This window comes from Kogia breviceps, chromosome 15 (genome assembly GCF_026419965.1).
Source record: "Kogia breviceps isolate mKogBre1 chromosome 15, mKogBre1 haplotype 1, whole genome shotgun sequence".
Lineage (NCBI taxonomy): Eukaryota > Metazoa > Chordata > Mammalia > Artiodactyla > Physeteridae > Kogia > Kogia breviceps.
The window spans coordinates 941,942-965,040 of NC_081324.1; the positions used below are offsets into that span (position 1 = coordinate 941,942).

At 41.6% G+C, this 23,099-nt stretch overlaps 1 protein-coding gene across 3 annotated transcripts in view; it reads right to left on the bottom strand.

Annotated features, from left to right (window-relative positions):
- The window catches only part of ATP9B (ATPase phospholipid transporting 9B (putative)), a 205,300-nt gene that overhangs the window by 162,813 nt on the left and 19,388 nt on the right, over positions 1–23,099 (bottom strand). For 2 of the 3 annotated variants that reach the window (XM_067015936.1, XM_067015933.1), the window contains exon 3: positions 5,163–5,271. Coding sequence is in view for 2 of the 3 variants with exons in the window: in XM_067015933.1 (XP_066872034.1) it covers positions 5,163–5,271 (109 nt within the window). In the remaining variant the exon portion in view is untranslated. Of the gene's footprint in view, positions 1–5,162; positions 5,272–16,791; positions 16,906–19,413; positions 19,565–23,099 lie in introns of all 3 variants that reach the window. The other variant, XM_059040457.2, reaches the window with a different exon arrangement.

Here is a 23,099-nt window from a genome sequence, read left to right on the forward strand (position 1 = left end):
CCTGACACACACGGGAGTCCAAAAGAGCAGCCCTCGCTACCACCATCTATCTACGTGGGAAATGTCCGTTTCTCGGATCATGGGCAACGAGGGCCGATTTTTTTTTTAAACGTGAATTTTCACTTGCATTTGAAGTGAAACCACTGAAGTTGTTTTTCGAGTATTCTGAATTCAAATGTTACAGAATTGTAAAAGGCATTTGCCAGTCTGTCTTCCTCATCACTTTACACTATTTTAGGTGAAAATGACAGAGAGTCAGCCGCGTAAAGGTAAACGATTCAGGGGCACTTAGTACACTCACAGTACCGTGCGGCCAACTCTCTCCAGGTCCAAAACATGCTCATCGCCACAGAAGAACCTAATACCCGTCAAGCGGCTGCCATTTCCTGCCTCCCCAGGCCACGGCCACCACAATCTGCATTCTGTATCTATTAACTTACCTCTTCTGCATATTTCAAAAGAGTGACGTCATACAATAGACGACCTTTAGTGTCTGGCTTCTCTTACACAGCACAGTATTTTCAGGGCTCATTCTCATTCTATCATGTATCAGCATTTCATTAATTGTTACAGCTAAATAATATCCCAGTATCCCAATGTATGAAGAGACCATAATTTGTTTATCCATCCATCCACTGACGGACATCTGGACTGTCATCATCACCTTTTGGCGACTGTACAGAGTGCAGTGATAACATGGGTATATGTGTATTTGTGTTTGAGTCCCTGTTTTTTTTTTGTTTTTTTTTTTGCGGTATGCGGGCCTCTCACTGTTGTGGCCTCTCCCGTTGTGGAGCACAGGCTCCGGACGCGCAGGCCTAGCGGCCATGGCTCACGGGCTTAGTTGCTCCGCGGCATGTGGGATCTTCCCGGACCAGGGCACGAACCCGTGTCTCCTGCATCGGCAGGTGGATTCTCAACCACTGCACCACCAGGGAAGCCCTGAGTCCCTGTTTTTAATTCTAAATTTCTCTGGGAATATCTTAATTTCAACTTCATTTCTGAGTGAGAGTTTTACTAGCATAGAATTTTCTGTTGACTTTCTCCTTTTCCAATTTTAAAAACATCACCCCACTTCCCCCTGGCCTCTAAGGTTTCTGATGAGAAGTCTGCAGACGGCTCATCACCTCGCTGAGGACCCCCTGTGTGTGCTAAGCCGCCTCTCTCGCTGTTTGCAGCGTGTGCTCTTGGTCCTGGGGTTTCAGCTGTTTGATGGTAATGTGTCTTAGTGTGGATCTCTGCATTTATCCTTCTGGGGTTCAGTGAACTTCCTGAATGTGTAGACTTTCATCTTTTCTCAAATTCGGGGAGTTAATGGCCATTATTCCTTCAAGTATTTTCTCTGTGCTTTCTCTCTCCTCTCGTTCTAAGATTCCCATCACATGTACCTTGGTACGCTCGATGCTACCCCACAAGTCTCTTAAGATCGATTTCTTTTTCTTCATTCTACTTCTTGCTCCTCAGACCAGATAATTTCAAGTGATCTAGGTTCAAGTTCACTGATTTTTTCTTCTGCCGGCTCAAATCTGGAGTGAAACTCTCTAGTGAGTTTCTCTCTTCATCTATTGTACTTTTCAGCACGAGAATTTCTTGCTTCTTTTTTTAAAACTTACATACCTTTACTGATCTTCTCCATTTGTTAGCATAGCACTCTGGTATCTTTTAGCAATTTGTCCATTGTTTGCCTTAGCTTCCTGAGCACGTCTGCGGCAGACGATGCCGTGTTTGTCTATTAAGTCCAATGTCTGGGCTTTTCCGCAGAGACAGTTTTTGTTAATTTCTTCTGTGAATGGGCTACATTTTCTTTGCATGCTTTGTAATTTTTTGTGGAAAACTGGCCATTTTGAGTATTAGAATCTGGTAACCCAGGAAATGAGCTATTTCCCCCTCTTCCAGGTTTGTTTTGCTGCTTGGTATACGCTATAGCCATGTATATTTAGTGACTTTTCTAAACTATTTTTGGGAAGCGTGTATTCTTTGTCACATATGGTGACAAAGAGGGAGGGAGGGAGGGAGGGAGGGAAGAAGACAGAAAGGGAGAACAGACTCTCCCAGCCTTTGCAGACTGTGGCTCTGTGCCGGACACCCTGTCACTTAGCCTGGCTGTTTATAGCTCTGCCTCAGCCTTCTCTTCCGCCTGGCCTGAGCCTACAAATTGGTCAGAAGCAAAAGACCTTCTCAGGCCTTTTCTGAGCTTGCATCCAGCTCTGGCCTTGAGTGTAGCTTTCAAAATTCCCCGAGCAAACAGGGGGCACTTTGGATTCTCTCGCATCTTTTCCCGCCTGGAAGTGACACTCCCGTGTGTGAACCCCAACTAATCTTTGCCCGGTCACTCCGGCTGTACCCGAGCCTTTTACACAAAAAGAAACGCCTGCGGCTTTTCAGCCTTCCTGCCCTGAATTCCAAGTTAGGTGAAAGACAGGCGAGCGAACTGGGTCAGTCCTTCAAGTAGCCCCGAGACAGGTTAGACAGACAGACACAATGCTTTGCCAGCTCATCCTGCTCTGTGCTCTCCAGGGCCTGCTCTGTGCCCTCCAGGGCCGGGTCCAGAGCCCAGACTGGGAACATGGCTGCTGCTGTCTTCCAGGCGGGTGCCATGACAGGGAGGGGGTGGAGCAAGGCTGGTGAAAATACCAAAAAGCTTTCCTACGATTTTTAGGAGGCCTTTTCCTGGATGCAACCATCACCTGGATGCTGGATGCTGCAAAGTTTGACTGTTTTCCAGAGTTTTGACAAAGTTAGCTCTGCCACTTTCTGCTTGATTTGTGGAGCTGCGTACTCTGTCATTTTTGCTGACATCACCGCACCATTTATTTGTGAATGATACAATTAGTGCCCAGAAACAAATCTCTGCTCAGCCCAAATTCCACAATACAAAACAATTTAAAACATAAGCCAGGACCTATACTGCATTCCAAAATAGACAAACCAAAGTTACACCTAATTTACCTGGCCATTCTGGGGATTCTTTTCCCCAAAGCTAAAGCTTACCTTATTTTCTACAACACACCTTTCCTCTACCATACCAATACTTTAAGCATTAAAGCTTTTTAATAATTAATTTTTCAATTCAATTGAGAAAGAACAGTCTTGTCAACAAATGATACTGGGGCAACTTGGCTATTCACATGCAAAAGAATGAGAAGCCATATCACATACAAAATACAAAATGAAAATGGGTCACAGACCTGAATGTAAGAGCTAAAACTATAAAACTCCTAGAAGAACATACAGAAGCAAATCGTTGTAACTTTGGGTTGGCAAACTGTTCCTTAGATACAACCCCAAAACATAAGCGACAAAAAGAAAAAAAACAGATGAACTCGGACTTCATGAAAATTAAAAACTTTGTGTATCAGGGGACACCATCAAGGAAGAAAAAATACAACCCACAGAATGAGATAATATAGTTCCAAATTATATATATCTAACATGGGACTTAAATCCAGAATACAGAAAGAATTCCTACAGCTCAACAATTAAAACAGATAACTCAGTTTAAAAGCAGGCAAAGAATGTGAATAAACATTTCTCCAGAGAAGATATACTAATGGCCAGAAAGCACATGAAAAGACGTTTAACATCATTAGTCATTAGGGAAATGAAACCCGAAGCCACAGTGAGATACCACTTCACACCCACTAGGATGGCTACAGTCAAAAAGAGAGACAACAAGTGTTGCTGAAGGTGTGGAGAAACTGGAACCCTCTCACACTGCTGGTGGAAACGTAAAATGGCGCAGCCAATTATGAAAATAGTTTGGCAATTCCTCAAAAACATGGAATTACCGTGCAACCCAGTAATTTCATGCCTAGGTATAGATACAAAAGAAATAAAAACAATGTTCACACAAAACTTGTACACAGATGTTCACAGCAGCATTATTTATAATGGCCTAAAAGTGGAAACAACCTAAATGTCCATCCATATGGTATACCATACTAGAACATCACCTGGCAACAAGAAGACACCAAGCACTGGCACACGTACTGCAACATGAATGCACCTTGAAAACATGACGCCAAGTGTCAGAGAACAGTGACAACACGCCACACACCACATGACTCCTTCTATATGAAATGTTTCGAACAGGCAAAGCCATAGAGACAGAAAGTACACCAGTGGTTGCCTGGGGCTGGAGTGGGATAGGGAAGCGGCAAGAATGGGAAATGCCTGCTAGTAGATATTCAGAGCTTCTTTCTAGAATGTTAAAAACGTTCTGAAAGTAGATGGTGGTGATGGTTTCATAACTCTGTGAATATACCCAAAACTACCGAACTGTATATTTTAAACGGATGAATTTTATGTTATGTGGAAAATATCCCAATAAAGCATAAAAACACTTTTTGGATAATTAAAAAATAATAATAATTCATTGTACAAATGTCCATGTATAAACAGAAGACATAAACTCCACTCTAAACTTCTCCGTCTTTAAACAGGCTCTGAGTCATTATGAGTATCCATTTAGTTTTTCACTGTCACTTTCTACTGTCATCATGCTTGCCTGTAATAGCTTCACCCACTCTCTCCCTAATACATTCTTTTCTACAATGGACTGAGAAACCAAATAAACAACTCTCAAAAACGTAAACTAGGCAAGGGTGAAAGCCTTCAATGAAGGTTACGGGGAAATGGGTACACATCAGGTACCACTTTGGATCACGCATTTGTTTCACCTGCTCAAGGTCCTCTCCCTTAAGTATAGTTTAAAGGCCATGATGCCGGATGTCTGACCTTAATGACTGTGTTTGAAATACAAAGCAAAGACAGACTTTAAAGGAAGTCATAACTACCCTTCACAGACAGTGTGTGCACACCGGTTGAGTTTCACGTGTCGCTAGTACACGTGCATTATATACAACCTGTAACAGAGCGCACTCTAAAACTGTTAATATTTATGTATATGTATGTGTGCGTGCGTTTAAGGGTTTGTGTATACATTAATATTCATAAACACATACATCCAAGCATCTAGAGAATGAATAAAAAGCTACCCTGAAATTATATGCATTATATTATTAGACTTAATTAGACAACACACAATCGCATAATACTATTTTCAGTAACAAAATTAAGACATGTTTTCTTGCATTTATGTTAATTCTAAAATGATGATTACATTAAGTAACGATAAACTGAATTAAAAGTGTCTTGCTCACCTCTTACTGTAAGCTTGCTGTATAGCTGTGAATTCACTTCCTTGTCTCGCTGAAAACGCCGAAATTCATCAATTGCTTCCCTCATGATAGTAACAGCCAAGACAAACCCCTTTAAACAAAATAAAACAAAGTATTTGAGAAAACTGGACTTAAACAAAAAGGGAAAATTATTTTACTGTTTAGCTTTACTTTTTTTCCTTCAATTTATATTAGTTGTACAATATACAATAAATGAAAACAAAGAAAAAAGACAAAAAGTAACAAACACTACAAAAGGAACATAGTAATGTATAGTGAAAGATTTACTTACAATTCTTAGTATACCCCAGAAAATTTTAAAAATTCACACCTTAATATGTACTTCAAGCTAAACATCAGAAAATATTTAGTAACCCAAAGAAAAAGAAATTAATCTTCAATAAACCCATGAATTATATTTAGAACACTCAGGCATTCAAATATCAAATTAACAAAGACTGACATAAAAATCTTATAATATGTGCACTTAAATCTTTCTGACAGAATAAAAGCATTTAGGAACACAAAACAATTCCCATATATGACACTTACACATCAACTTCTTACATCATGATTACCACACAAGTGCACTTGAGAGCACAGGTATGGCCACAGCGCTCTTTTTCTCTCATTTTGTTAAGTAAAAACCTGAACAGATGAGTTTGATATGCTATCAAAATAAAACTTCTGTATACTTGTAATCTATTGTGAAATCTGTTGCTAACACATGGCTAACGTCCATCTTTTTTTAAAGGCTACACGTGTATTTTCTGACACACAATACAAGAATATTCTTCAAGTCAAGTTCCCTATGATTAAACAGAGATCTCTTCAGTAGGCTTCATTTTAATGACAAACACGCTCCCAGCGTACCATGTAAATTACACAACACTGGATGAATTTCCATCGCAAGTACAATAATCTTATTCCAGGTTTTTTGTTTTATGTTTTTTTGAATTAAAAGAACACCTTTGTTTATGGGCACTGAAATTTAAATTTTACATAACTTTATATGTCATAGCATATTATTCTGCTTTTGATGTTTTTCAAACACTGAAGTTTAAAAACCATTCTTAGCTTTCAGGCTGTACAAAACAGAGGGAGGTCCAGATGTGGCCCATGGTTTGCCATCCCTGTTTTATTTATTTATTTTTAATTTTATTTATTTATTTATGGCTGCGTTGGGTCTTCGTTGCTGTGCAGGCTTTCTCTAGTTGCGGCGAGCAGGGGCTACTCTTCGTTGCGGTGCACAGGCTTCTCATCGCGGTGTCTTCTCTTGTCGCAGAGCATGGGCTCTAGGTGCGTGAGCTTCAGTAGTTGTGGCACGTGGGCTCAGTAGTTGTGGCTCGTGGGCTCTAGAGTTCAGGCTCAGTAGTTGTGGCGCACGGCCTTAGTTGCTCCGCGGCACGTGGGATCTTCCCGGACAAGGGATCGAACCCGTGTCCCCTGTATTGGCAGGCGGATTCTTAACTGCTGCGCCACCAGGGAAGTCTGCCATCCCCACTTTAATTGTTTTATTTTTTTTAATTAATTTTTATTTGAATACAGTTGATTTATAATGGTGTATTAGTTTCTACCGTACAGCAAAGTGAATCAGCTCTACATAGGTTTTTTTTCTGTCTAACCAATAGGCTAATATAAGTAGGCCTCGGGAGAGTGTTTCTTGTGTTTACTGAAGTGCAGTCCTCTTTAAGCAGTCGTGCCTGAAGGCTGGTGTGAGGCTGAAGGCTCAGTGCACACGGCCCAGCTCTCCACTCACCCAGTAGCCTTCAGTCTTGACGTTCACGGTACAGGAACCACCTGTAAGCAGCGTCACGACTGCTCTCTGACTCTCAGTGTCCTCACGGATCACCACCTGCTGACTGTGCTTCCCAGCACGCCTGAAGCCTGGACCCCTCTCGGCGCCGACTCTCACGGCCACCATCACCACTGGGCCCGCCTCCAGCCCCACCCACCTCGAAATGATCCCTCCACACAGTTCCCAGAGTATCTTCTACAATATAAATTTGACAGGTATGTGGCAAAATCCTCCTCCAGGGATGGGCCCCAGCAATTCACTGCCTGAAACCTCAACAGTCCCCGCTGTTTATGCTCCTTCGCTAAAGCACAGCCTTAAGGACAGACCTCTAGCCTCATGGCCCACTCAATGCCGCTTTTATCCTCCAACGCCAGGACACTATCAGCAGTCTCCCACAACACCATGACGTCTCCCATCCGGTCTTTGCCAGTGGCTTTCCAGTGGTTGCTAAAAGCACTATTTCAAGAAGTATTCCAAAGCTACTCTTGGAATCAGAAAGAGAAGCCGGTCTTCCCTGGTGGCGCAGCGGTTGAGAGTCCGCCTGCCGATGCAGGGGACGCGGGTTCGAGCCCCGGTCCGGGAGGATCCCACGTGCCGCGGAGCGGCTGGGCCCGTGAGCCGTGGCCGCTGCGCCTGCGCGTCCGGAGCCTGTGCTCCGCAACGGGAGAGGCCGCGACAGTGAGAGGCCCGCGTACCACAAAAAAAAAAAAAAAAAAAAAAAAGAAAAGAAAGAGGAGCCGTGAACAACGGTTGCCGGTGGGCCCCACCCGCGGAGAGGAAGGCAGGCACGGCGCGCGCCAGGGATTTGCCATCGCCGCGCTGAGGACAGCTGACGATGGGCAGGGTGTGGCCCGCACGGAGCAGGGCCTGTAGTACACTTTTTTTTAGTAACAGTTTTGTTGAGATTAATTCACATACCCTAAAATGCTTTCAAAGCATGCATGTCACTTGTTTAGTTTATCTACAGAGCTGTGCCTCCGTCACCACCATCGAGTTCTAGAGCATATTTATTTATTTTATTGCCCCCAAAAGAAACCCCAACAGCAACCAGCCCCCACTCCCCCTCCAGTCCCCGCCCTGAAAACCGCTAATCTACCTTCCGTCTCTGTGGATTTGCCTATTACGGGTCATACAGTAACCTCGACGTTTAGCTTCCTGACAAACTGCCAAACTGTTTTCTAAAGCGATTACACCAGTTTTCACGTGTTTATTGCCCATGTGTGTATCTTCTTTGGAGAAATGTTAATTCAGATCCTACACCCACTTTTTAACTGGGTCAACTTATTTTTTAATTGTTAAGTTGGAAGAGCCCTTTATATCATTCTGGATACAAGTGCCTTGTCAAATATGTGACCTATAAATAGGATGTTACAAACACTTTCTCCCATTCTGGGCTATTGTTTTACTTTCTTGATGGTGTCCTCTGATGCACAAAAGTTTTTAGTTCTGATGAAGTCCAACTTACTCAAGTTTCTTCTCTTGTCACTTGGGCTTTTAGTGTCCAAGATCACAAAGATTTACTTCCATGCTTTCTTCTAGAAGTCCTACAGTTTCAGCTTCATTTAGGTCTATGATCCATTTTAAATGACGTTTTGTGTATGCTGTGGTAGGGGTCCAACTTCATTCCCTCCCACGTGCTGTCCAAACGCCCCAGCATCATCTGTTGGAGACTACTCTTTCTCCATTGAACCGTCTTGGTACCCTTGTTGAAAATCCATTTGTCATAAATGTTTATTTCTGGACTCACCATTGTATCCCTCGATCTACGTATCTATCCTTCTGCCAGTACCACATTCTCTTGATTACTACGGCTCTATAAGAAGTTTCAAAATGGGGAAGTATGAGGCCTACGACTTTGATCTACTTTTCTAGGTTGTTCTGGCTACCCTGGGACCCTTCCATTGTTGCATGAATTTTAGAATCAGCTTGTCAATGCCTGCAAAAGCAGCCCAATGGGATTCTGATTGGGACTGCACGGAATCTGTAGATCAGTTGGGAGAGTCCTGTCATTGTAATACTAAGTCTTTCAATTCTTGACCATGAGATGACTTTCCATTTACTTGGATCTTCTCTAAGAAGAAAAAATGTTTTATAGTTTTTGATATGCACTTTAGATAAATTCATTCCTATTTATTTTTCTTTTTGATGCTGTTATAAACAGAACTGTTATCCTAATTCCATTTTCAGATGATCATTGCTAGTGTGTAGAAATACAAATGATTTTTGTATAGTTATCTTGTACCCTACAGCCCACTAACTTGTTCCAATATTTTTGTGTGTGCGTGGATTCCTTAGATTTTCCTATATACAAGATCATGCCATCTGCGAATAGAGACAGATAGCTTTTCTTCTTTTCCATCTAGACGTCTCCTATTTCTTTTTCTTGCCTACCTGCACTATTCATTTTACCTTCAATAAAATGTTGAATGGAAACAGTGGGAGTAGCCATCTTTGTCTTGCTGCTGACCTTAGGGGGAAGCATCCAGTCTTTTACCATTAAAAGTATGTTAGGGCTTCCCTGGTGGCGCAGTGGTTGAGAGTCCGCCTGCCGATGCAGGGGACATGGGTTCGTGCCCCGGTCCAGGAGGATCCCACATGCCGCGGGGCGGCTGGGCCCGTGAGCCATGGCCGCTGAGCCTGAGCGTCCGGAGCCTGTGCTCCGCAACGGGAGAGGCCACGATAGTGAGAGGCCCGCGTACCACAAAAAAAAAAAAAAAAGTATGTTAGCTGTGCAAAGTACAAAATTTTAAGAACAAGAGACATTTCTATATTATGACCAAGTATCTCCATACTAGAGGGAAGTATGTGCTCTAGGGACAAATGGCCAGCTTCTCCAAAGCTGGTAACTTGTCATGACAAAGCAGTGATGAAATAAAGTGGTCATCAAAGAAACTATTAGTTGGGGGCAGAGAAGTACTCTTATCTTGAATGCAAATTCATCATTTTATTGGAGCTAGGGTTAGCAAAGGTAAGACAAAAATAAAATACAATAAAAGCATCAAATATCAAAAAAATTGGCTTTAAGAAATTTAGTATTATCAAAAGCCTCAAAATGTATACACATATTAACCAAGCAGCTTCACTTCTAGAAACTTAGCCTAAAGAAAAAAATAAAATAAAATCAAGGATCCCAGCACTGAATATAAAAAAACTGGAAACCTGAAAGTCCAAATAAGAAATTTATGATACTCTTATATGATGAAATATTTTATTTCCCTAATTCAAAGATGCTGTTGATTTTAAGACACATCATTATTGGGACTTCCCTGTTGGCGCAGTGGTTAAGAATCCACCTGCTAATGCAGGGGACATGGGTTCGAGCCCTGGTCCAGGAAGATCCCACATGCCGCGGAGCAACTAAGCCCGTGTGCCACAACTACTGAAGCCCGCGCGCGCCTAGAGCCTGTGCTCCGCAACAAGAGAAGCCACGCGCGCCATAACAAAGGGTAGCCCCTGCTCACCACAACTAGAGAAAGCCCGTGCACAGCAACAAAGACCCAATGCAGCCAAAAATAAATAAATAAATAGATTTATTTTTTTAAAAAAGATACATCATTAACTTAGCAACAGTCCTGGTGGGAAGACAATATCACTTCAAATACATAAACCATTTATAAGTCACAATTTCAGTAACATGAAAAATATGCATCTATGAATCCGAAAAATACAGTTCTCTGCAGCCACTCTCATGGAGGAGAGTATCTACTGTTATAGACTCATGTGATGGTGTGGAAGTAATTTCTTAAAACTTTACCTGCGACTGACTCACCTTGAGAGACAAGAGGAGGACGACTGGCAGGAACACAGCGTTTATACGAGGAAGACAGTATTTGTAAAGAAGTGATTTTTATCACAATCACCCAGACAGCTGTTTGCAACGCAGATGTGCTCAGGCCCTACCTGAAATATGTGCCTTTACCTCTGATCTCCAGGGAACTGGCCACCCCCCACCCCCGCCCCGACATACAAATGGTATTTAAACTCTCCAGATGAATCTAATTTTTATCCTTTAAACCTATGGCTTAAAGACAGCAAAATTTAACTCTGAATTTATTAAGTTTATAAACCACAAAAAATGTGCTAGTTCCTAGTGCTCCTAAGAACTCAAGGAGCGAAAGTAAGCTCCCTCTTCTAATGTGATAATATTAGAGAAGATGCAGCAAAGAGGGGCAGGTCCCACCTTCTAAAACCAGGAGTTCAACACTCCTAAGAGGAAGCAGAGTCCCGGTCACAGGCAAGGACTGCGGACAAGTCAAAGCTGCTCCAGGCCACATTCCAAGTCTCAGGTTCCTCTGGATACATATCAGACGGGCAGGACCAGAAACAGCCAAGAGGGGTCCCTCCCACACCGTCCTGCCCACCTCTAGCACATATATTCTGAGAAGACGCCCAGAGACCAGCCTAGGAACATAAAACAGATCAAAGGAAAGGCAAGCTGATGCCACCATTTCCTTCTTGACGTTACAACCAATGGGCCTCTACCTTTCAAGTTTACATCTTCTGAGGTTAAGACCTCAGAAGAGGTCTGGGCTCATAACAGAGGGGTGGTTTAGGGAAGATGTGGATATACAAGTCTCCTGCAGGAGCAGCTGGGCCTGCCCATGACCTCAGCACCAAGCAGGTCAGAGATGTCGGCTACAGCACTGCTACCTAGAAAAACCAAAACTGCACCCAAGAGGGTCACAGTGACACACTGTCCCCCAGAATCAACAGCATCGGTGCATCAGCACTGGATGACAAGAATGTCTCACATGGCCTGTCCACAGCCCGTGATGAAATCTTACATCACACAGTGGGATTCTTTTCTATTTCTCCATATAACCCAGGAACCATATGGAGTGAGTGTCAAAACAATATATAACTTAGTAAAGAGAAAAAAGATTTTATTGATTATGTTACCACATCAATTTACCTTTGAGGGATTATATGCCAGACACTCCTACATATTTTAAATGAATTACCTTTTAAATGTCACAAAAACCTTACAAGACGTGTACTTTTAGCTCTCACTTACAAATAAGGAAACTGAAACACAGAAAGAAAAAGTAACTGTCAGGGTCACCAAGTTCATGGGCTGTCTCTGGGTGCCAGGATGCCAAATGACTGATTTTGTTTTCTCCTCTTCATGCTCTGTCCACACCTCCAATTCACAGAGACACTCACAAGAAAGGGTGGACAGAAGGAAGGATTTTAAACTCAGAGTCCCCCACAGACTGATTTCCAACCTACAGAGCCTACCTGGTTTCCAATTATGTACAAACAGAGCACCAGGCAGATATTTTATGTGGAAGAAGTACGGACTAAAAACCCGTACTTTCTTTATCTAAAAATCTTTTGCATGGATAGGTCTACTCCACCTTATTAATTTTGATAGAAGCATTACAATCCATTTTGTTACTCTGATTACAGCAGCTTTGCCTTGAAGAAGTGTTCTGAAATCTGAACAGTATGGAAGGTAATATTCATTCTGATACAATGTCATGAAATCACTTCATTTTCAGTTTACTCTTCCTATTATATAACAAAATATAACAGAAATGAGCTCAGAGCTGAAGCCAGTAAATAACACTGCCAGGAGTGACTGAACCAGAAGGATTATTAATTAAGCTATCAGTGTTTTCAGAAACACCCTAATTTTAGATAGAGCGCAGAGGGGTGAAGTTCACGTTGACTTGTTTTCTTTAAAATGAGTGGACATCAGACATAAGATCTCATAATCACCAGCTTTACGATGTCTTTATGCTTCACTGGCAGGTTTTTGGCTAGGAGAAAACTGCAAAAATGCGAACTGATTCCTCTTTGGGGCAACTTACAGAAACCTTAGAGTGTGAACAGAGAAAAGACGTCAAAAGTTTCAATGTGGATACAAAGATCTCCTGCTATTCTAGACCCTGGGCATGGGACAGGGTAAGATACACAGGCACAGAAAGAACAAGGGCTTAGGAAGAAATCAAGAATACTTCCCTTGGTTAAAAAAAAAAAAAAAAACACACAAAAAAAACACATATATATTTTAGATTTAGATTTAGTTTAAAGGTTCTTTAACTTTGCCCAGATTAATTTAAAAAGATCTCTTATAGACCGTATCTAAATTTTCAAAAATTTAAAAGGTGTTCTGAGGTGACTTTGGATCAAAGAACCAGTATACCCTAAGTCAGCTTCGTGGATTCGAAAGTGAGCCGAATGCACACATCAACCTTTTGGAGATTCTTGCCAAATCAAAGGTTACAATGCATATAAACAGTGCAAGCAAAGATACTAACAAATCTTCATTATGTGTTTCCTGAGCAAAGGCATCACCTGTGGCTGCCGCCAAACGGAGGAGCAGAGGGCAGGGCGGGAACCCAGGTCTGAGGGTGCGGCGGCAGCAGGGGGGCAGGGAGCGCTCGCCCGCCTGAGCGCCAGGGGCAGCACCCAAAGGGAACGAGGGGAGGGGCTTTGCTCTGCTCTCTGGAGCACGAACACATAATCCCAGCAGAATAATGGTCCCCTTATGTGGATACTGAGGTTCGTACTGAGGTATTTATCTAAATATAATAAAGTTTATTTCTCATGTCAAAAAAAAAGACAAAACACTTCAAAAAACCTGAGAATTCAAGTTAAAGGACCTAAGATCCAAGCCAGAAGCGGAAATGAGCTCCCGTAAGAGAACACAGAAACTAGAGCGGCCTACGCGTGCTGTGCACTCAGTCCAAGCCTGGCCAAGAAGGTCAATCTGTGAACACACAACACTGAGTTCTTCGAAAAGAGTCCATCAAAACAGAACATTTTCTTTGGTTAAAACCTAGTTAAATCAGAGTTAATAAGGGCAAAAGACAAAAGCAAGATACAAATGAATATATTTTACTTTAGATTTTTAAGAAGAATTTGTGTTCTCAGATACTCATTGTTTGAGTTAAAATAATTTAACCCAAGGTAGAAAACAGTATTTAAATAGTAAATACAGCTAGGAATAGAAAATAGGGGCTAGTAATAAACACATGAAAACCATAAATAAGTTTGTGGTTTCAGCATTAGCAAGTATTTTTTCTATGTTCTAAAATTTCTGTAATGCTAGACTGCTTTTATTAGAAAATGGAAAAAAATAAACAGTACTTTTAATGAGGGCACATACAGCCTACAGAATTTCTGGCACAAGTGAGTAAGGAATAACACACAATTCGACTGATCATGCAGCAGTCTGTAACTGAGAACAATTAGAAACAACCTAAAAGTCTCCTTTTCCAAGAGGATGGACAAATCAATTGTGATACATTCACACAATGGAATACTTTAGAAAAGTGAAAAACGAATGAACTAGATATATATGTGTCCACGTGGATCAATTTTATAAATCAATGTAAAGCCAAAAAAGCACGTTACAAAAGGATACTTAGAGTAAGACAACTGTTACATAGAATTATTAAAGCATGCAAAAACAGTGCATCTTGTTTTAATAACACAAACATTAGTAGCAAAATTATTAAGAGATACATAGCAATTTAATCTCAAATTCAGAATAGAGGTTACCTCCAATGAGAAGAAAAGTGAGAGAAAAGAAAGAAGGAAAAGTCCCCTATGTTCCCTCTCCATGGCTGTGTGGCTTTAAAATCAACTTTTAAAACTGTGGTGTAAGCGTCAGCGCTCTCCCTCGTGTGACACATGCAACGCACAGACACCCGCCCCGACCCCATTCAGGATGAAACCCGAGCGCCCGCCGCCCCTACGGTCCCCCTCCCACCACAGTCACGGTCCACACACTCCAGTGCGCCCAGGCCTTGTGCAACTACTGTGCCCTCTGCCTGCAACACCTGCTCTGCACACGGACCACTCACTCCCTCCTTTCGTCCAGATGTCGTCAAATGCCACCCCATCAAAGGCAACTTCCTTAGCCACCCTATTAAAATAACCCGGTCATTCTCTACCCCCATATCCTGCTTTACATTTTCGGCTTCATGGCTTCATGGCAGGCTTCCTGGCATTACGGATCATTTAAATTGTCTTTCTCCCCCAGAATATAAGCTCTATTAGGACAGGGTCTGTCTTATTCACTATTGAATCAACACTGCTTTGACTAGTGCTGGACACAAAGGAACTCAGTGGGGGCTGATCAAAGAATTGTGTATTTCATTCCATACATATTTTAACCCACTTTTCCCCATTTATTCTAATATGTACACCTTCAGTGTTATTAAATACTTTTTCTAAACATCATTTTCAAAGGTACACAGTAGCACAGTATTCCAACAATGCATGGCATACAGCATAGTTAAACAATCCAGTGTTAGACATGTGACTTTTCAAATAATTTTGTCATCAAGAATAAAAGGGCTTCCCTGGTGGCGCACTGGTTAAGAATCCACCTGCCAACGCAGGGGACACGGGTCCGAGCCCTGGTCCGGGAAGATCTCACATGTCACGGAGCAACTCAGCCCTTGCGCCACAACTACTGAGTCTGCGCTCTAGAGCCCGCGAGCCACAACTACTGAGTCCACATGCCTAGAGCCCGTGCTCCGCAACAAGAGAAGCCACCACAATGAGAAGCCCACGCACCGCAATGAAGAGAGGCCCCCGCTCGCAGCAACTAGAGAAAGCCCGCGCACAGCAACAGAGACCCAACGCAGCCATAAATAAATAAATAGATAAATATTTTTTAAAAGAATAACAATAGACATTCGTAAAGACATTCTTTAGACTCTGTGACCGATCATTACTGCTTTAAGATAAATTCCTCAAATAAAAATGCTAAGTCCATTTATAAGGCATTTTATATATATGTCCAACTACCCTCCCAAAAGGCTATACAGATCTCTGTTTCCACAACAGCGGGCGAGAGCCACAGCCTTCCGCCATGAGCACCAGCGTCCCCGTCGCTCCGGCGACTCCAGTGAGTGGGAAAGGTGTTCATTTACTCGGTAATTCTGTATCGAGATGACACGTGAGTTGCCCTCACTGCTCAGATCCACGCTACCCTCAAGTCTATGTGAACAGGAGCCGGAGAGGGGCTCGACCTTACTGCCGCTTCCCGTCCTCCTGCTGCCCCAGAGCACAGCCTCTGCGGCGGCCGGGCCGCACAAACCAACGGATCGCGTGGAGAGCGTACGGCTCCGATCCCAGCTCTGACGGCGGGAAACCTGAGCACTGCCCCGCTCCCTCACTACAGGAATCATCTCACGCGCTATGTTTTCTTGCCCAGATCACGCTGGTGATCTGCCCCGAGGGAGCACACCAAAGCGAGCAGGACCTCTTTCTAGGTGAAAAGAAGGAAGGAGACATACCTCGTACCTCTGTAAACTGAGAAATCAATGAAAACTATCTGCAAACAGTATAAAACTATCAAGATAGCATGTCTGAAATGGAAATATTCAATGACAAACATCATTTGCCTTTCCAAAACTGTCACGCCCCAAGCTGTCAAGCGGCGGCTGTCAGACTTCACTGAGATACTTCAGAAAAAGCTGCCCGCCCGTCAGGGTGTCAGAGGTGCCGAGCAGACTCGCACAGGCCCGCCCCGTCTCTCCCAAGAGCTCCTCCAGTACGGGGCAGCGGGGCTGGGGACACACAGCCGCCACCCTAGGGCCCAAGAGAACGCCCAGCCCCGCCAGCAAAAGCACTGTGTAGCTTCTCCAGCCAACCGAGGGCGGCCCGCTGCCATCACACTCCTGTGCGGCTGCAGAGGACTCCGTGAAACCCAGTAACGAAAGTCCAGTGACACGCAGCAACATATCACATGTTTACAATCCGACTGATTTATCTTTTAACCATCTCAACTCTTAAAGCTATATTTGAAATACTTAATAATTTTGCTTAATTTCAAAAATCTTTTCTTTTTACCAGAGGAGCCCAGTAGGTGTAGAGATAGCCTATTTTCAACGCTGGTACAAACTGTGAGCAGGATACTACCAGAAAATAGAGATTCAAGAAAAACTTGAATTGTTCATATAAAACCTAAAAAGAAAAAGAAAAAATTAACATAATCTCTTCAAGGAAAATCTTTCATACCTTAATTAAATAATTAAAATCAACATAATATCTAACTCTATTTCCATCAAACAGTGAAAATATGCCCTGAGTCACAATACATTAATTTTGACAATGGCTTTCCAATAACTAAATCACAAAAAATATAATTTATTTTATTTTATTTATTTATTTTATTTATTTATAATTTATTTGAATTATATTTAAAATAAACTGGAAAAAAAAGACAATTAGAACTTTCAACTATGCTGTGTCCTCTAGAAGTTTCTTATTTTCTTGCATGCAATTTTCCAGGTTCCCACACTCATCTTCTATAAATCTTTACATGCACACCAACTGAGACAGCAAAACCTTCCCAATGTTGTAAGTCAGTTAATATAGATATACAAATATATCTCTTCGTATCAACTCAGAAAATCTTATGGAAAAGTGGTGTTAACCTTGTATTTATGAAATGGTAAACAATAAAACATGATAGGCACGTTTTCTGAATGTGGACGTCTAGGTAGCTTTACAAAGATCGAGTGAACAAGCAACTCATGTGCAGGTATGACTTCACACACAAAGAAAACCTACTTTAATCTCCTGTATTTACTTCCCTCAAAGTATAAGAAATGAGAAAATATAAAAATATGTAAATTACAGACCAATTTTCAGGAAGACAGCTACCTGCAGATTCTTTATATGGTAGCTGATATACGGTAGCCGACCTTCAACACTACAATTACAATGAAACTTATGGACTTGCAAACTGCAAATCAGAATCTCCTGGGATGGCATTTTTTAATACAACGTGGAAGGCACAGAAATTTTAACAAGGGCAGAGCAGTGGCTTAAGTACTTATTGTTGACTTAAAGAGTCTGGAACCACAGTTTTTACATGATGAAGTTATACACATCACCACACAGTTACGTGTATGACTAAAACAATCAGTTACATCGATAACACATTTATATTCAAAATCATGTTCAACTGCTGTCTAAAAATGTTTTGAATCATTTCATAAATTAATCTTAGGAGAGAAAACTCTTTTTCCTCAGTGATTTCTTTAAAATCTCAGTTAGCATAGATTATATCTATAAGCAATTCAGAAATTGCCATTCGTGCTAAAAATGGCACAGAATTCCTACTGTGCAATTACCAAATGTTTCTAAAATGCTACGTTTTAGATGAAAAGACTACTTTAAGAGACAATCTAAGAAGAAAGTCATTCCCACGGTAACACCTGTACAGACACATCAACAGGTCTCTTCCGGACAGCCATCCTGGCAGCCATGTGAACTCACTTGGATCAAAACTAAGCTGCACGATCCATTTAAACCACTGCAATCAAGACTTTATTGTCTGCTGAGTGAACTTCTGGTGGGCTTTAGGAAAATGTACAATACTTAGCCAATCTGGGAGTATTTAATAATTTAAACCTAAGGAGAAAACAGTAGCTTCATTCAATAAAGATGAGAATATTTATCTGCCTGAAAGAGAGTTTACACTTTATTGTCCTAACAAAAGATCAGTCTGCTAATTATGAAGCCATTAGTTTTGTGTGTTTTAATAAAGGAGCATATTAGACATGAAGCTTCTGACAACTATTGGACGGATGGGGGGTGGTGAGAGCCGATCAATGCCCAACATGAAGTCAGCATGGTTATTTAAATAGAAACATGAAAGACAAAGCAGCCCTCATTTCACATAATCAAGAGGGTTTTTTTGCAAAACAGCATAAGAGCTAATACCTAGAACATATCAAAAGCTTTGATACTGGAAACATAATCAGTGCCAGCTTCCTTTTGCCTTTAGAAAGATAAATAAATCTGTCTATTAAAATAGGGAATGATGCACAAAAGGCAACAATAAGTCCACTATTCTAAACACATATAATCTCAGTTTCATAATTGAAGCCAGAAATATCACTGGCAACAAAAAAAGTAATAAATATTTAACCTTCAGAATTTAAATTTAGCATAATACCTAATTAAAGATAACTACTGATATAACAATACAACAAGGCCTGAAATTTACAATGTGAAATAGAAATCTATAAAGGCTTACAGATATTTTGTTATGGAGTCATGTTTGTGTAAAGAGTTATTTTACTTTCATTGTGACAGCCTTGGCAGGCTTTAAACATTAGATACATTCCACTTTTCCCACCAAACAAATTCCCAGCCAAACAAAATTTATGACTTATTTTCTGATAATTTTATTTAGCTTTACTTGGTTATTTCTACAATAATATAAATGTGATGTTTATCTAGAATTGAAGGCAATAATCAAACTATAAATTTTCTTGAGTTGAACTCATCATGTGGCTATTACAAATGCATATGAATTACTTAACAGTTATTTAAAACACCCATGGTTCCAAAGCAAAAGGACTCTGATTTGGATACGACAGAATTAGTGAGGGAAAAAAATGAAAACAAAGTTAGCAATCTCCGATATGCAGCCCATTTTCAAGAATTTAACAATCTTACCCCAGGTATAAAGGTAAATACATTGTATTTCTGATTTTTTATAGAATTTCTGGGATGTTTTTCTTCACACTTTTCCGGACATCCAAGCCACACTGTACGAGCTTTCAATTCTCTCTTTCTTTGACAAATATTTATCAGCCAATCACAGCAACTGCATGAAACAAAAGATACATATTGCGTATGCTTTTTCAAAAGTTTTTAAATTAATTCTACATATCTAGAGCCAATACTGATTGTTTCTGTGTTTACCAGACACCAATAGCATATCTACTGTTAATCTGTAAGGGTTTTCTTAAAACAGGTCAGCTATACTAACTTAAATTTGATATGAACACACTGAAGGAGCTTGTATAAGTGTGCAATGACTCCTAGAACCTCAGGGAAATTATCTTCCCCATTTAGACCCTCTTATTGGCAAAATAAAACCACTGACATTCTGAAGCAGTCAACGCTTTACATGCTGAGAAAAGAATCGCCATATGTTATGGGTGATTATCGGTAATTTTCAACACACCACTTGGTGATTCAGTGAAAAGGCTCTCAGGCGTCAATTAACTAGGATGTGGCCCACCCCCTCGTCTTAAGTAGTCATTTTTTTCCTCCTTTAAGTGATGACTTTCCTCCTTTAAGTGATAGCGTTAATATAAAGACGTATGGCTCAATTCAGTATTTAGACAGGATATCAATGTTTAATGGACTATTCTAATGGTAATAAAAGCTTGACTGTATTTCCATGTGGCTACCTTCATCTACGCAATGAAGATTTTAATCTAAATCTACCCTGCTCCAACCCTGCTCAGGGTTCCAGGAGCACAAACTCTTCTTCCTGGACATCCAAACCATCATATTTGAATAGAGAATATAAAGTTTCTAGTGGGATAACTTTTCTTAAAATACTTCAGAAAATGATGAAAAGGCATCAAATTCACCTCTATTAAGCATAAAATAATCCTGAATTTAAACTTCAGCATTAACAATTCAGTTTAATTAAAATTTGCAAAATGTAGAGAAAGACTCCGAAAGGTTTAAGGGAAGGAAAATTATTAAACTTCATCTTCTGAATGTAGCCAAGGCTCGAACTGCAAGCAAGAAGGATAAGGCAGAAGTTCCTAACTTCACTTTGTGACAAAGTAAGCTCAAAAGTTAACAGGAAATTCTGCACGATAATGACAGCCTTAGAAGGTATGATTATAAGATGAGGTTGACCCCTCAGGACTTATGTGTCAAATTCACTGCATGTCTTTCTTCCCTTTAACACACTCAGATGTGTTACTTTATAAATCACCCACAGCAGCACCCTGTATGAAGGAATACATTATGTGTTTAAACTGAAATCAGTATATCCCTATCAAGTATCCACCTAAGTTCTTGGCTGTGCTCAGAAAACCTTCATCCTGGAAGGACAGGGCTTTGCCCTTTGAAAGCTGCCCTGTCCTCCTGGGGTGGGCACAGCTCATCGCCTGCCAAGAGTGTCAGGCTCTGCCGTCCTGAGGAGCTACCCCATGGGGGGGGTCCAGGAACGCCAAATGCATACCAAGCAGATCAGCTCTAAAACATTCCCCGCACCCCGTCTTCTGCTTCAATTGGAGCAGACAAAGAAGACCCAACTCTGCAAGAACAGAAATTTCTTATCACTGCTTGCCATCACTTTTTAAAAAATAAATCAGAACAGAGAGCACCTCCACTCATAAAGCATACTTTTAAATCCCCAACAGTTATAAACCACAGTATTATTAAACAATTGAAGAATGTCAAAATAAGTATTCCCATCCTTACTGTTTGTTGGTGGGGGGAAGGGGACTGGTCAAGTAGGTCTCAGTCAATATTGGTAATATTTGATCTTGTTTATGCTTGTATGAGACAAAAATTAAATAAGGCTTCAAATAACATATAATAAGCTTCAAACTACTAGTTCTCACCTTCCTGTTGCTTTTACAGTAGGACCTGGATCGCCTCCAGCCCAAGCTCCCTCACCAACACCCACACGGAACCAAACTGCCGGACCCACGCCTCTCCTTGGGGCACCTCCCCGCAGCTGGGAGGGGAAGGGCGCGCACCGCCCGCCTCTGTCCAGTTACAACACCAACTCCTTGTCTCGGACCCCCGCAACCACACTCACAGACGCCGGACTCCCACACGGTACACAGTGGCACGGTACACATATGGCCTCCAGAAAACCGGAGGCCACAGAGGTCAGTGAGCGATGTACGCACAACTGAGCAGGGCTGGCACACAGCCTGTGCCTCAGTCCCCACGCAACCCCACGCTCCTCCTGCCGCGACACCAGGCAGCCCGGCTCCTGCTCATCCTCACAGGCGGCCTGTCCTCAGCATAGCACGCAGCACGGCAGCCATTCAACAGATGATGGAAATAAATGAAAAATGTGTGAGCAGGCAACAAGATTCCATGGGAAAAACATGGACTTTAAGGTCATGCTTTTGGAAACAACTCCCAGCAAGTGGCCCTGGGGTGGTCCCCTGGTCTAAGTCTTTGTTTCCTCGTCCGCAGAAGCGCTGGTGAGGTTACAGGTGACACACGCTGAGCTCCTGGCACAACGCCTGCCACAGGGGAAGCAGTCAGAGCTCTGCTGTCGCTACGCTGCCTCTCGCTGTCCCATTCAAAATGTCTCCAAACTTTTAACACTAATTCGCACAAAGTTACTGTCCAATGAAGCATCCATTGGTCACATGTGGCTATTTTTAGTGGGAATTAATTAATATTAAGTAAAATAAAAAGTCCAGTTCCTCAGTCACATTATCCACCTTTCAAGGACTCAACAGCCACCTTGTCCAGTGGCTACCATATTGGACATCACAGATCTAGAATATTCCCAGCATCCCAGGGAAGCTCTGGAGCAGGGCTGATATACACAAAGCACTCTGCAGGCAAGCACAACAGCTAGGACAGCACTCCCCGTGTGTGCACACTTCCTTCAGCATTTCAAATACAGCAAAAATCCTCCAGGAATGTATTCAGATATGAATTTTTCTCCTGAAACACATAATTATCTAACCTAATGGTTTAATGTGCAAAAGTCAGACAAGTCTTAAGATGAGATGGAGGATAGCCAAAGCTCAGTGTTTGAAAAAATATAAATAAAACTTAGGAAATGTGGATTTTCCAGAGTTTAGGCTGGTATCGACATATTCTACAGGCAAAAAGCTCTATAAATGCAAAACCACTGTCCTCATCACATGACACTGTAAACATTTGCTAGGATAAAAACCTCAACATCTATACCACTGTCAGCAGCACATGGAACTAACATCCCATTAACTTTCAAAGCCCCATACTCTAGAAACGAAATTAAATACCAGGGGCTAAAAACACATATTCACCAGTTCAGTTCTTCTTTATAACACTGTATAGAAAAAACTAAGATTCCTAGACTTCCAAAATGTAATTATTCATAACACTTTGCTACTACTATCACCAAATTAAAATCTTATTATTATTTCTTCATGCAAAGACAGAATCAAGCAGTGGTTAGGGAGCCACTATTAAACCACCCACTATCCCACAATATTAAATGAATACACAGTCTCGAAGTCTTAAAAGCCTGGGGCTCCGCGAGCATTGCCACCGGATTATGCAGACAGAAAATATGACCAGAAAGAGAAGACAAACCCCCCACATAAAGAAAATACTTGTAACCAAAAAAGTACATGTAAGTAAGCCTCACGGAG